The 12,323-nt window shown below is 40.6% G+C and overlaps 1 protein-coding gene across 1 annotated transcript; it reads left to right on the top strand.

The window, feature by feature from the left end:
* Positions 1–299: 299 nt before the first annotated feature.
* LOC121189560 (gamma-aminobutyric acid receptor subunit pi) lies at positions 300–11,762 on the top strand. The gene is made up of 8 exons (XM_041049819.1): positions 300–420; positions 2,482–2,549; positions 3,214–3,431; positions 5,590–5,672; positions 9,376–9,513; positions 9,692–9,844; positions 10,955–11,145; positions 11,400–11,762. The coding sequence occupies exons 1-8, from the start codon at positions 381–383 to the stop codon at positions 11,760–11,762; spliced, it is 1,254 nt and encodes a 417-aa protein (XP_040905753.1). The 5' UTR covers positions 300–380.
* The last annotated feature ends 561 nt before the right edge of the window (positions 11,763–12,323 follow it).

Genomic DNA, 12,323 nt, shown 5'->3' with positions numbered 1-12,323 from the left:
TAAAATATTCTGAACCCAGTCAATTCAAGGTAATCTAAGAAGCAAGACACATTTTGTTTTGTTCTTTTCTTCTTTTTCTTCCCGTTTTTTCATATCCAAGTTTTCCAGTTCCATTATAACCTTCTGCCTTTTCTCTCACTCGGCATGGTTTGAAAGATTTGCTGTAGAACTTAATCAACACCCTGCAGATTCTGTGAACAGGGAGGTGGTCGTGAGGAGGAATCCACCAGGTAAATGCACAACTGGAGAAAAATAATCCTTATTTCTGCTTTTCTCTCGCTCTTTCTTTCCCTGTCTTTGTTCTCAGGTTGTTAGAGAGCTCCCTGCTCAATGCAGAAGTGAAGGAAGGAGAAATTCTGCCTCCTACCATTCAGAGGCTGATGAAAGGATACAACAAGTACCTTAGGCCCTTCTTTGACAGTAAGGAAACTGCAGACACATGCAGCCACAGAAATGACAGAACACTCAGGGGAAATGTGTGTTTGACAGCGAGGGGTTCATATTGCAGTTTTGTGCTTGCGTGTCCCTTCTGTGTAATATAGGCTGACATACATACATTTGAATTTACTGCATATGAGTGTTGTAATAAGAGACAATGTCAAGTTTATCTTTGAAATTGGTTTGGCTGTAATTACTTTGGATGTTATGAAATCTGAACAAGGAAATGTGTGCAGAAGAGAAAAGAATTAACACTGATGTGAGGCCAGTAAACAAATACATGTGCATACTTTACATAAATACTAACATCTATATTCTTATCAAACTTTAGGTCTTAGTCCCATTATACTATCAAATCTAAAAAAAATACAATGTTGTTGGTTGTTTAACCAAAATCAGAGCTGCTAATATTTGTTGTAATTTAGATTTTACTTTTCACCAGCCGACTGATTTATGTGCCATAAAGAAACAAGTCTGTCTCAGTGTTTCAGGGGAACAATGTTATATCATTCACTGCAAATCCCTCGCTACCGTTATTGTTTCAGGCTCCGGGAATCCATCACAATGTGATTATGGTTTGTTTACTTGCTGTTTGATCTGTAATAACATCCTGGACTTTACCAAGGCAAATGCTGTTCCACATAATCACTAGTCGTCTGGCCTAGGAACACAGGTTTGGCACATAGTGGTGGTAAAGGCACCGGTAAACACAAACACACATATTCACACACTCACATGAATGTATTTGCATTACTAGCACTGTGAGAACGTCCATGGATTTCATTACTTCTCCAATCCTCAAGCAGGAGTCATCCAGACATGGTTCACTAAAACTTGCAACACCTTCATCCTCTCTGTGGCCTGTTTTAGCCACACATACAGTATAAGCAAAGACATTTTCAACATGTGCGCTGCTTGTCAATGTCATCCTCGTGCCAGATAGCCTCAGGCACAGCCGCTGGGTTTGTTCATTGCAGCCTAGACATTTTGAAGCAGAGTGTCCCCTTTACTCCAAACTTATTTGTTAATTCTGAAGCTCAAGAAAGCTTTAAGGAACAGTTAAAACTTTGAGGAATATTTCTTATTTGCTTTCCTGACAAGAGATCAAGAGCTAACTATGAAGCCACAGCCAGCAGAGACTGTTAGTTTAGCATAAAGACTCGGGGAAACAGCGTAGCTCTGGCCAATACTAATAAAATCACCTACCAACATAGAAACCAAAGTTTTTGTTTTTGCACTGACGGTTTTTGAATGGATCACACAAATGAGATATAACATGTCAATTACTGAGCCAGTAGGTGTTGGTAGGAGGATTTTGTAACTGGGCTAGCTGTTTTTCCCTGTTTCCAGTCTTAATGCTAAAATAAGTTAAACGACTGCTAGCTCTAGCTTCATGTTTACTGTACAGACATGAGGGTCATATTGTTCATCTTCAACACCCTCAGAAAGTCCCTTAAAGGTAAACTCCAGTAGAAGTACCAGCCAAATGTCTTAACTCTAAGGGTTTTGTTTAAATTGTGACTTTTTGTGAAGATAGAACGTAAACCTACACACCCATATCTACACATCTACAGTCGCCAAACACAGAGACGTGTACAGTATCTGCAGTATGGCCGCAGGCTCATTAATCTGTCTCACTGAAATGAAGATTGATAAGTGAGAGAGGATGAGAATGGGAAGATGAAACATAGGAGAGCGGCAAAGTTACCCCTCTTTGATGGTGAATCAGGGAGAACTAATTCCCTCAAGGAGGTTCACACTTGACAGGCTGCAGCTGTTGATGTGCCAGCAATGTGGGATCTTTAGCATTTTTAAATATGCTATCCTTCAATAACCTTTCATTATACAACACTATGCTGTATTACACAACCCTATATCTCCATGCCCTCTCAATATACTGTACTCTGCTAAGTCATGCATGGCATTCACATGTACAGTTTACATTAACACTCATGGAAACACTCAAAACATGAGGATAATGCACTGTGTAAAGAGTAGATGCCACATGCAGGAGTTTATTACTGGTTTCCTCTTTGTTTCTAGATGGTCCCGTAACAGTGGGCATGAGCCTGGACATCGCCAGCATTGACACCATTTCGGAGATCAACATGGTAAGACACACCTACAGCCCTACTGTCATTTTAGGGGTCATTGTGTTTACTTTCAGACCCAAGTCAAAAAATGTTACACTACTTCCATTTATCTCCATGTTAGACTCTTATTAGTTTCAGATATTGATTTTTCTTTTTCAGAATAACCAGAGCTGAAGAATTTCATTCTGAATTTCATTTGAAAAGTAGCTGTCAATGTTTGGCTTGAAAAAGAGAATTATGGGCGATCAAATAAATTACAATCCAGTAAATTGTCCACTGTAAACTGGGTTAATTCCTGTGCTGCTGAACATGTCAGGTTGGGAAATTATACTCACAGCTTCTTGCCAGACAATGGAAACTGATTATGTGGCTACACATGATGTAACATCAAGACTTTAGGAATGAATGTCAAACAAATATGTTCAGTGTCCTAAAAACCAGAGCAGACTTGCTGACTTGAAGCAATGCTGCGGATTACTGTTGCTTCAGGCACAGAAGGGCTTAGGGACCTGACGCCATCAATACCCAGCAAGCCACAAAAAAAAAAGCTCCTAGCTGACTAATGAAATACAAAGGAGAAGCTTGGTTTGCAAAAACCTCACTTGTCTGTCAGCATATTATTGACATGCTTGTTAAAGTAGTCTATTAGCCTTGTTGTGAACTTTGGGTCCCAATCCTGCAGGACTACACCGCCACCATATTCCTCCGTCAGCGCTGGACAGATGAGCGCTTGGTGTTTGAAGGCAACAAGAGCCTGAGTCTTGACGGGCGGCTCGTGGAGCTCCTCTGGGTCCCCGACACCTTTATCGTGGACTCCAAGAAGTCCTTCCTCCATGACATCACCGTGGAGAACAGACTGATCCGCATCTTCCCCAACGGGACTGTTCTTTACGCGCTGAGGTGGGATAACAAACAGGATTGTTGGTGTGTTGGTTGCTGTGTTTGTTTTTTCTTCTGCTCCAACAGACAATGAAAAGCAGGCCTGGGAAGGGAGAAGAAATAGGCTGAGGGAGGAAGCGTGGGTTGACTTTGAGATAATGTGACTGTACAGCAGGGAGATGTGTCAATTCTGTTACTTAGCTATCAGATTGTATGAGTAAAGAAGCATGTGATCTGTTGAAACAATGAGCTTTGGTCTATTAAAGCAATATAAGCCCCGTCCCCCCAATACAAGGATCTTGCCAACAGATATTGCTCTGTGTGCCTGGGCTTAACATCTGCGTCTGAAACATGCATTACCCTGGCATTATGATTAGAGGTTGGGCCAAGCACAAATGTTAAGGTTATAGATGATCCAGCAAGTGAATTTGTTCAGCTCTTTTAAGCCTGTGATGATGGGATTTACACATCCTACTGTTTTTATGCCGCATGCTTTAACCTCAGTTCACATATGGATTAGAGCTGTCCGTGGTGATTTGGCCGCACTCACTCAGCCCTTTGGGCTCAGTGGTGCTGAACTTCTTTTCATGCATACAGTACAATCATGGTCATACGTAGTGTGGTTACACAATGAAAGGAAAAAAAAAAGGTCACACGTGAGAGATGCTCCCTGTTGTTTTTTTAACTAACATAGAGGAAAATGTATGTGAGTGTCATGTTAAAGAAAACTGTGTTGGTTAATCAGGCTCAGTTCAGTGTGGCGTCACAGTTAATCATGTCTCCATTTAGTGAAATCATCAGGAGGGCACTGTATTGCTCTTCCCCATAGAGGGGATCAGGCATTTTAACATGGTTGTCTGTGAGTTTTGATTTATGCTTTTATTTTTTACAAGTGCCTGACATTGTTGTGTACACATAGACTCCATGTGTTGATTGATGTTGTGCTGAACGTGTGTGTGTGTGCACTAGTGTTCGTGTATGTTTGCCTCCTACAGAGAACTGCACCGTTTTGGGGCTTTACTGAAACAGAAGAAATGAGGAGGAGGGTAGCGCTTCACAGTGACAGAGCAGGACGAGTGAGAGTCAAACAAGCCAAAAAAGATAGTCAGGAGAGTGATGGCCACCTGAGGGAATTGGAGCTGTGAAAAGGACAGAGTAAAGTAAGAAATGTGAGGTGTTAGAGGAAAAGCACAGCTGTGGTAAATGTTTCAGTGCTGTGCCAGAGGGGAATACATGTAAAAGCACTGAGGTGAATTTAGCCAAGGGTTGGGTAGTTAAGAGGGAAGATTCAATTAGAATCACCAAATGCTGCTCCTATGGTTTAGGAGGGTATAGCTCATATTTGTAATGTATAAGTATCATGAAACGAGATCCAAGTTTCCCTGGTGGATTTTTCTGAGGATCCACCTCCATAGAAATTTCAGGAATACTCATTTCATTTGAATCAACATCATGACTGGTGTGTAAAGAAATAAAGAAATGTAAAGAAATATGTAAAACTGTAAAGAAATATTCTTGAAAATGGACATACACTAAAAAAGAAAAAGCATGACTGTGAAAAGTTTTGAAAAAATAACAAGTACAATTATGTCTAATAGAAACAACCTCCCTCAAGCACTAAATCGATCATCTCAATCATTACAACTTCATGCACACCTTGTCACGAATAAGACCATCATGAGTTGTATCCAAACCATCCGTGACTCACTATATTGAAGCTTGGAAGAGGAAAGCTTACAGAAGATATTCCTCCTACAATTATGCTACTGGGCAAAAAGTTTAGAACACCTCTGTTTTACCAGTTGTTACTGAAATTTACATAATGTAATGTCTCGGTTTGTCTGACACTGCCTTTGTACAGACAGAGGGTTTGTAAGTCATCTCCTAAATGTGGGGCACCTGTAGGAATTGTTTTCATTAACTTTCCAGAATTTGTTTACTTCCATTGCTGCTGGAAAGGTGTAGGTGAACCAGTTTCTTCATCCCTGAAAAAAAAAAAAGCCTGTTTTCTATGAAATTTTTCAGAAAGGCTTCTTCAGGACTGAAGAAAATCCTGGAATCCCTTTTGGGATGAGAGGTGAAATGTCTTCAAGAACCTCAAGCTATTTAGAAACACCTGCTGTAGGTGTCCTCTGTCATGCAATTCCCTTTTAATAATAACAACATATCTGCTTTTTAGGATTACCACCACTGTGGCCTGCAACATGGATCTGACCAAGTATCCCATGGACAAGCAGACCTGCACATTACAACTGGAGAGCTGTAAGGACACTTCATACTTAATAAAGAAAATTAGATGTGTGCAGTTAGAGGCTGTGGCTGGGAGTTGGAGGGTGGGCCTGATTTCAAATGAATCTGATCAAACCAAAGGATCAAACAGATGACTTCCTCTCATCTTGTAAACTGTGTGTGACGGACAGACAGAAATCGCAAGGTCAGGTCAGTTCAGGTCATAATGTAGTATTTTCTCTTTGTATGTTTGTCTGTCATAAATGATTGCTGTCATGAAAACAAGGATGTAGCTGTTCTGTGTGGTATCTTGTGAAAATTGTCAGACTCTTAAACGAATAGTTAACAGTTTGGGAAGTCGGCCTAGTTACTTTCTTGCTCAGTGTTAGATGAGTTGTAGTGTTGAACTGTGCAGAGCCAGGCTGTTTCCCCAACTTCCCAAGTTTTTGACTGCTAGTGTCACTATGGAGAGTTGTGTTTGCATCATGCATGAGGATGCACATGCACACAAAAAAGTGTTCAGGACAATAACAAGCAAAACACATTTCAATGTTCTAACAAAAGGCAGAGAAGAAACTGCCAGCAAATAAATATTTAATTTAAATATATTTAAATATTCAAAACATGCATTTGCAAATGTTTTATGAGGAAAGAAATGCACTAAACACTTTTTGTTACACATCAAGAATAAACACAATGTGTTTGTTTACAGTTTTGGAGTGCAGCTAAATATAAGATTGATATTGATCTCCTCTAACTCTCAGCCAAAAATGAAGCACATTTCCTGGAATGTTAAGTTATTTTATTCTTTGACTTATAGCTGATCTTAAAAATCCTTTAAACTCATATTCACATCTTAAGAATCCAAAGGTTTGAAAAGCTTTAAAAATCATTCTCTTCTTTTCTGAAATTTCTTGACATTTTTCTGAAATGAGAGGAGGTGTGCCTAATGTGCATGTTTCCAGTGTTTTCATTGGGAAATGCAGTGGCATTATGTTTATAATCAAAGCAAATTATTATTAAGATTAAATTACATGACAGGATTGATTTTTTTTTTGATGTACAAGGGATGGAAGGAAGTCAAAGTTCCCCCCTCCTTTCTCAGCTTCCCTCACTCAACTGCCATCTTTGCTTTTCCAGCTTACTCCATGCCATTAAATGACAGGCAGCCAGGCTAAGCTAAGTCTGATCCCCTCCAGAAGCCCACCAGGACTTCAGTGCCAAATAAAACATTTAATGGCAGCTCCAGTCCCACTCAGCAGACAAAGAGACATCTGGAGGTTAAAGTTAGGTGACTGAGAGGATGACGGATCCTTCCTCCGCTGCTTCAGTAATTCCAGGCTAAATATCTGCATCTTTCTTTTGCTCAGTCTCTCTCTCTTTCAGCCTCTCTTACAGTCTCTCTCTCTCTCTCTCTCTCATCCTGCTGCTCTATCTCTCCTGTTTTCTCTCTGCCCCTCTCTCTCTCTCACTGTGTTCCTCCTCTCCTGCAATCTCTATCTCCTTCTTGCTCTGTCTCTTTATGAAGATGTATATTCAAGGATTTATTTCTTTTAATGCTGTGCCAAAAGTGGATCCTCTGCACAGGAAGAAGGTTTAAAGAGAGTGTCATTGTGGGAGGGTACGGGGCGTTTAGATTGGGATTGTGGTAAAATATTTAGCGCGCTCTGACAGCAGAAAGAGACAGAAGATAGTCACAGTCTTTTGTGATCTGTTCTTTAATTTAACTTTTGGTGGCCCTATTTAAACTCTTTGATTGTGAATGTGGCTACTTGTTCTCAAGGGGCCACAGGGCACTGGAAGGTTGAATGTACCCCCATGTAACTCGTCCCATGCTATTGCACTGCATGTCACTACTCATTTGTGTCTCTAATTTGTACAGTAATGTCAGGGCTTTAGGTCAGGAAAATAATGAGTTCTTCTAGTAAGAGCATTAGAATGAGAGAGAAAACAGTGAATCTACAGGACCTTTCAGCATCAAAGTCACCACTGCCCTTCATTAGGGGGCTTTGCTCCTAGCATCATGCCTCACCCTGGTCAATAATACATAGCTCCATGTGGGTTTAAATGGGGAGAGTGTTAGCCAGTTAATGAGCATGTCGTGCACAACAAATGATAGAGGTGTATTCCAGCTTCAGCCAACAGCACTTCTCCTTACTTTTCCTATTCTCTTGCTCCCTCTGCAGAAAAATTAGGAAAATACACCAAAGAGGTTTAGCCTTGACTAGCACATCTTTTTGTCCTTAACAAATTTTATTTTTAAACCCACACCTGTTCTTATTTTTTTTTTGATACTGTTACACAGTAGTTCTATCCAGAGCACTACTACACTCAGCTGTGGCATCTTTGACCATGTTAATTTTGCATGCCTTTTTATTCCAAGTTTTATTTGGGTTATCTAGGCTCTCTAGGGCCCAGTGCAATATGCATGATTAGTCTGTTATGGTATGAGGCAAGAGTTAAGCTCTTCATCAAGACTTTCTTTCTTTTTTTTTTTTTTTCTCTACCCCCTTTGAAGAACTGAATGAACACCACAAATGCATTTCCATTAGCAATTCCTGTTGGATCTCTCTGTGTCAAGCTGTGTTACAGTGAATAATGGGGGAATATTCTGTTTCCACTGTGACTATAACAACATACATGAAACATTAACATGGTATTTTAAAGGCGGGTTGTTACACTTACATACTATGTCATATTCATCGGCAGATATATTTGAGTGTTACACTGCGTAGACCTTGCGCATTTGCTTCTCTGGGGAAACACAACGTCTTAAACTAGCTTTTCAGAGGTGTTTTCTCATTCCCTTTGGTTCCTGCCAAATGTCTCTCTTGTGCTGATATTTAGCATCAGAGGAAATTTACCACCCACTATGGGCTGCAATCCCAAACAACCCAACCATGAGAGGATCAGACCTTAGCATAGCTTCAGCAATTAACATTCCCAGCTGTTTGCACCATTGCTACTTTGGGGTTTAATTGAAAAAAAAAAAAAAAAAACTACTAAAATGGTCTTTATATTATCATCATCGTCACCATCAATGTAATTATAAATCATAGCAGTTTTCTAGGTTAATTTGTAATGTGCTGGTAATATTTCTACCTGCACAAGGGTATATATCACTGTGTCCTGGCCCTGATCTTACTGCTCATCTGTCAAGCTGCTGTTGCACTATGCACTGAACCACAGACTGTTTCAAGTTAAAAAATATAATGGGCTGTGATTTTTATCTGCTGTATAACACGGACGTATTATCACCTCATAAGGTTTTATGGAGAGGGTCTTCCCAACATTAGCATTCATCTGGAGTACATTGTAGTTGGCCTGGTCTTATCTTATAGGAATTATGTCGCTGTTTAGCTGTAAGCTCCTCCACTATCTTCACCAGCTAGTTGCTAACTTTATCTTGTATAAGGCACTGGGTAGGTACATCCAGTGGGTTAATCATTTTTTTGGCTGCAAACAGCTGCCTTCTGCAGATAGAAAAAAGGTTAATGAGAATAGTAACTCTGAACCAAAACAATAGAGAGTCTGTGGCTAAAAAGCCATGCAGAGATGAAAGGAACTAAAGAATTGGGTGATATTTTTCTGCGGGTTCTTTACTACAAGTAACACATTTGATGTTACACACACGTATTTCATCTATTGTTAATAAAAAAAAATTGATTAGTGCAGCTTTAAATTATTTTCTGTGATCTTACAAAGACAGTAATTTTCATCTCTTCTTTTCTTACAGGGGGTTACAACATCAATGATGTCATGTTCTACTGGACCAGAGGAAATGAGTCCGTCAGTGGTTTAGACACTCTGCAGCTGGCTCAGTACACAGTGGAAGACCACTACACATCTGTCTCAGAGGCCATCTATGAAACTGGTAACTGTGACATTCAAAACCACTGTGTAATGTCACTCCCAGGGCTATGCTAATGTTTAAACAGCAGTGTAGTATGGTTAAATATTGTAAGATTAAAGCCCCCACGGGTAGGATTTCTCATTCACACCATGTTCTCTGTTATCAAGTACACTGACTGACTTTGTGCTCCTTCTCAAAGGCCGTTACCCCAAGCTGGTCTTCCACTTTGAGCTGAAGAGGAGCATTCTGTATTTCATCCTGGAGACTTACGTGCCCTCGAGCCTGCTAGTGGTCCTCTCATGGGTTTCCTTTTGGATTTCCTTGTCCTCTGTTCCAGCGCGTATTTGTATAGGTATGGAGCAAAGCAATCTTTTTTTCACTCAAATGTGAAAATGTGCCTCCCTGAGTAAATGTCATGTGCTTTTACATTGCACCAAACCTTATCTTTGCACTGTGTGTCACTGTAGATTCTGTGTACTGTTGTTATGAGACAAAGAATCCAACCTATCTCTCTTCGTCATCTATTTCAGCAGGATTTGTTTACTGTTACACAGATATATGAGACTTTTGCTCTCCTCTGCTCTGAGCACAAATGTTGATTTGGGCTTCATTTTGGAGGACTGAGGGTTGAAGAGAGCATCTGTGACACCACTGTTATTTAGTGGGAACATTCAAACATAGATGTTCTGTTGAATTAGATCTTCCCGTCCTCCAGGGGGCTCAACAATAAGTTAGCAAAACAAACACAACGACAAGATTTCCCACTTCATAGCACACTGTAAGCAAAGGAATTATTTAGTTGAAGTCAATGCAGACGATCCATGTTGTCTCTACTTGTTTAACTGTGTTGGAGTACTGTCACTGCTATGAGGCTGAACAAACAAGATACACCACATTAACTGATGAGCTTTAAAGGTGTTGGTAGGCATGTTTTTAACTTGCTGCTTCCAGTCCAGTCTTTTCATGTAACTCTTGGCAAGAAAGTAAATAAATATATTTCGTAAAAACTAAGTATTTATTCAAAATTAGTACATTTTTTCTGAGGACATATGGAAAGCTCCAGAGTTTCAGATGTGGGGGCAGAAGAACGAATGCAGTTATCTGCTGGACCTCTGTTGGGATGTAAGATTTGGGAATCTGTGTCAGTGATCTCATACCAAGGTCACCAACAGGAGTTCAGTCCAAACTGGAGAAATAAACAGGATGTTGAGTATCTCCAGTTGCAAGGTAGAGCTAGGAGGATGCCACCTTCTTACACATACAGTAGTGCTGTTTGCAGTTTTGTCTATTTGTACAGTTAACTATCTCTGTCCTTTTTAACATAATTACATACAGTAGCATATATTGATTCTGATTTTTAAGCATTCTTTTAGAAAGTACATTTGGGGCAGTTGTCCACAGGTTCAGCCATTGATCAGAGGATCTGAAGTTTACCAGTGTATTTGGGTGTATTCTGTGCCAGGAGTGACCACAGTGCTGACCATGACCACTCTGATGATGGGAGCCCGGACGTCACTGCCCAATGCCAACTGCTTCATCAAGGCCATTGATGTTTACTTGGGAATCTGCTTCAGCTTTATCTTTGGAGCGCTCATTGAGTACGCCGTGGCCCACTTCTGCACCCTCACACACGCAGACTCACACATGCTCATGGTGAGAGCCTCCTGACTATATACTGTCTTGCTGTTTGTCGTTGTGCTCATTGCTGTTGTTGTGGTCAGTCATTGTCTTCATGATAGTGGTTGTTATCATCTTCGTCACCACCATCATTATCATCATCATCGTCCTGTCATCATGAGCACTTTGGGGTAAGTTGAAAAGGTGTTTCAAGCTTTCAGATTTAGAAGCACCATGTTTTTGTTCCCATTTAAAACTCGTTCTGCCTTTTTATTCTCACTCTCCTGCAGTATGGCCACCACATGCACGACTTCGATGATGAAATGAACGGCATCCTCACCACCATCTCCACTCACAACCGAGCCAAGAGACGCAAGGAGCCTGCTGCAACTCCTCCCCCAGCTCCTGCTTCCACAGAACTCACTGTCAGCCCCTCCAGCCCCTCGGGCAGTGAGCCTAAGCCCGAGGCGTCGCCTCCAGAGCCCACACACTGGTGCCTCACTGCTCTGGCTACCTTCCGCAAAGTGCTCCGCTCCATAAACTGCTGTCATGTGGAGAACCCCCACCACATAGACAACTACTCCAGGGTCACCTTCCCCCTGTCTTTCGTCATTGTTAACCTGCTCTACTGGACATATTATCTGTACTTCTAGCATTTGCTTGAGTGCAGCATGTGTCCCAGAGAGTGTGAAACAGTGAGTGTATGTAGACAAGAAGTGTACTTTACTGTATATCTTATTTAGGTGTGTTCTGAGATGAGTGTGTATAATTTCTACATTTGGATTTATGAGCAAAGTAGCATACACATATGGGGTCGTTTTTGAGAAAAAATGATTATGATTACAGCTCCATTTTTTAAAATAATACCTTACTGAAATAAGTCATTGATTTAAATTTTATACATCTGGCTTTATTAAAAACAGTGGGCCTACCTAATATTAACTGGCAAGATATGATAAATTCTGATACAGATGAACAGAGCATTGCTTAAAAAGAAAAACATGGCCAGTCTGTGTCATTTTGCAGGTTGTCATTGTCTGACACTGCGAAAATGGAGCTGTAATTTGAGGCTGTATGACAGATTTTGCTGGCATTGTTGTGCGAGAGCAAATACCTATTCCACTTTGATTATCTGATGTGATGGACTGATCTTTGACACTTTACAATTTCATTTTCCATTTCTGCCTACAGGTACGACATTTAAAGTGAGAAAG

This window comes from Toxotes jaculatrix, chromosome 11 (assembly GCF_017976425.1).
Source record: "Toxotes jaculatrix isolate fToxJac2 chromosome 11, fToxJac2.pri, whole genome shotgun sequence".
Taxonomy (NCBI): domain Eukaryota; kingdom Metazoa; phylum Chordata; class Actinopteri; family Toxotidae; genus Toxotes; species Toxotes jaculatrix.
This window is presented reverse-complemented; position numbering and strand designations above follow the sequence as displayed.

Excerpts from the sequence above, each read along its gene's own strand:
- LOC121189560 (XM_041049819.1), top strand. The coding sequence starts at position 381 with ATGAAAGGATACAACAAGTACCTTAGGCCCTTCTTTGACA. Across the intron at positions 9,514-9,691 it reads AGAGGCCATCTATGAAACTG|GCCGTTACCCCAAGCTGGTC; the intron begins GTAACTGTGACA and ends TCCTTCTCAAAG. Across the intron at positions 9,845-10,954 it reads TCCAGCGCGTATTTGTATAG|GAGTGACCACAGTGCTGACC; the intron begins GTATGGAGCAAA and ends ATTCTGTGCCAG.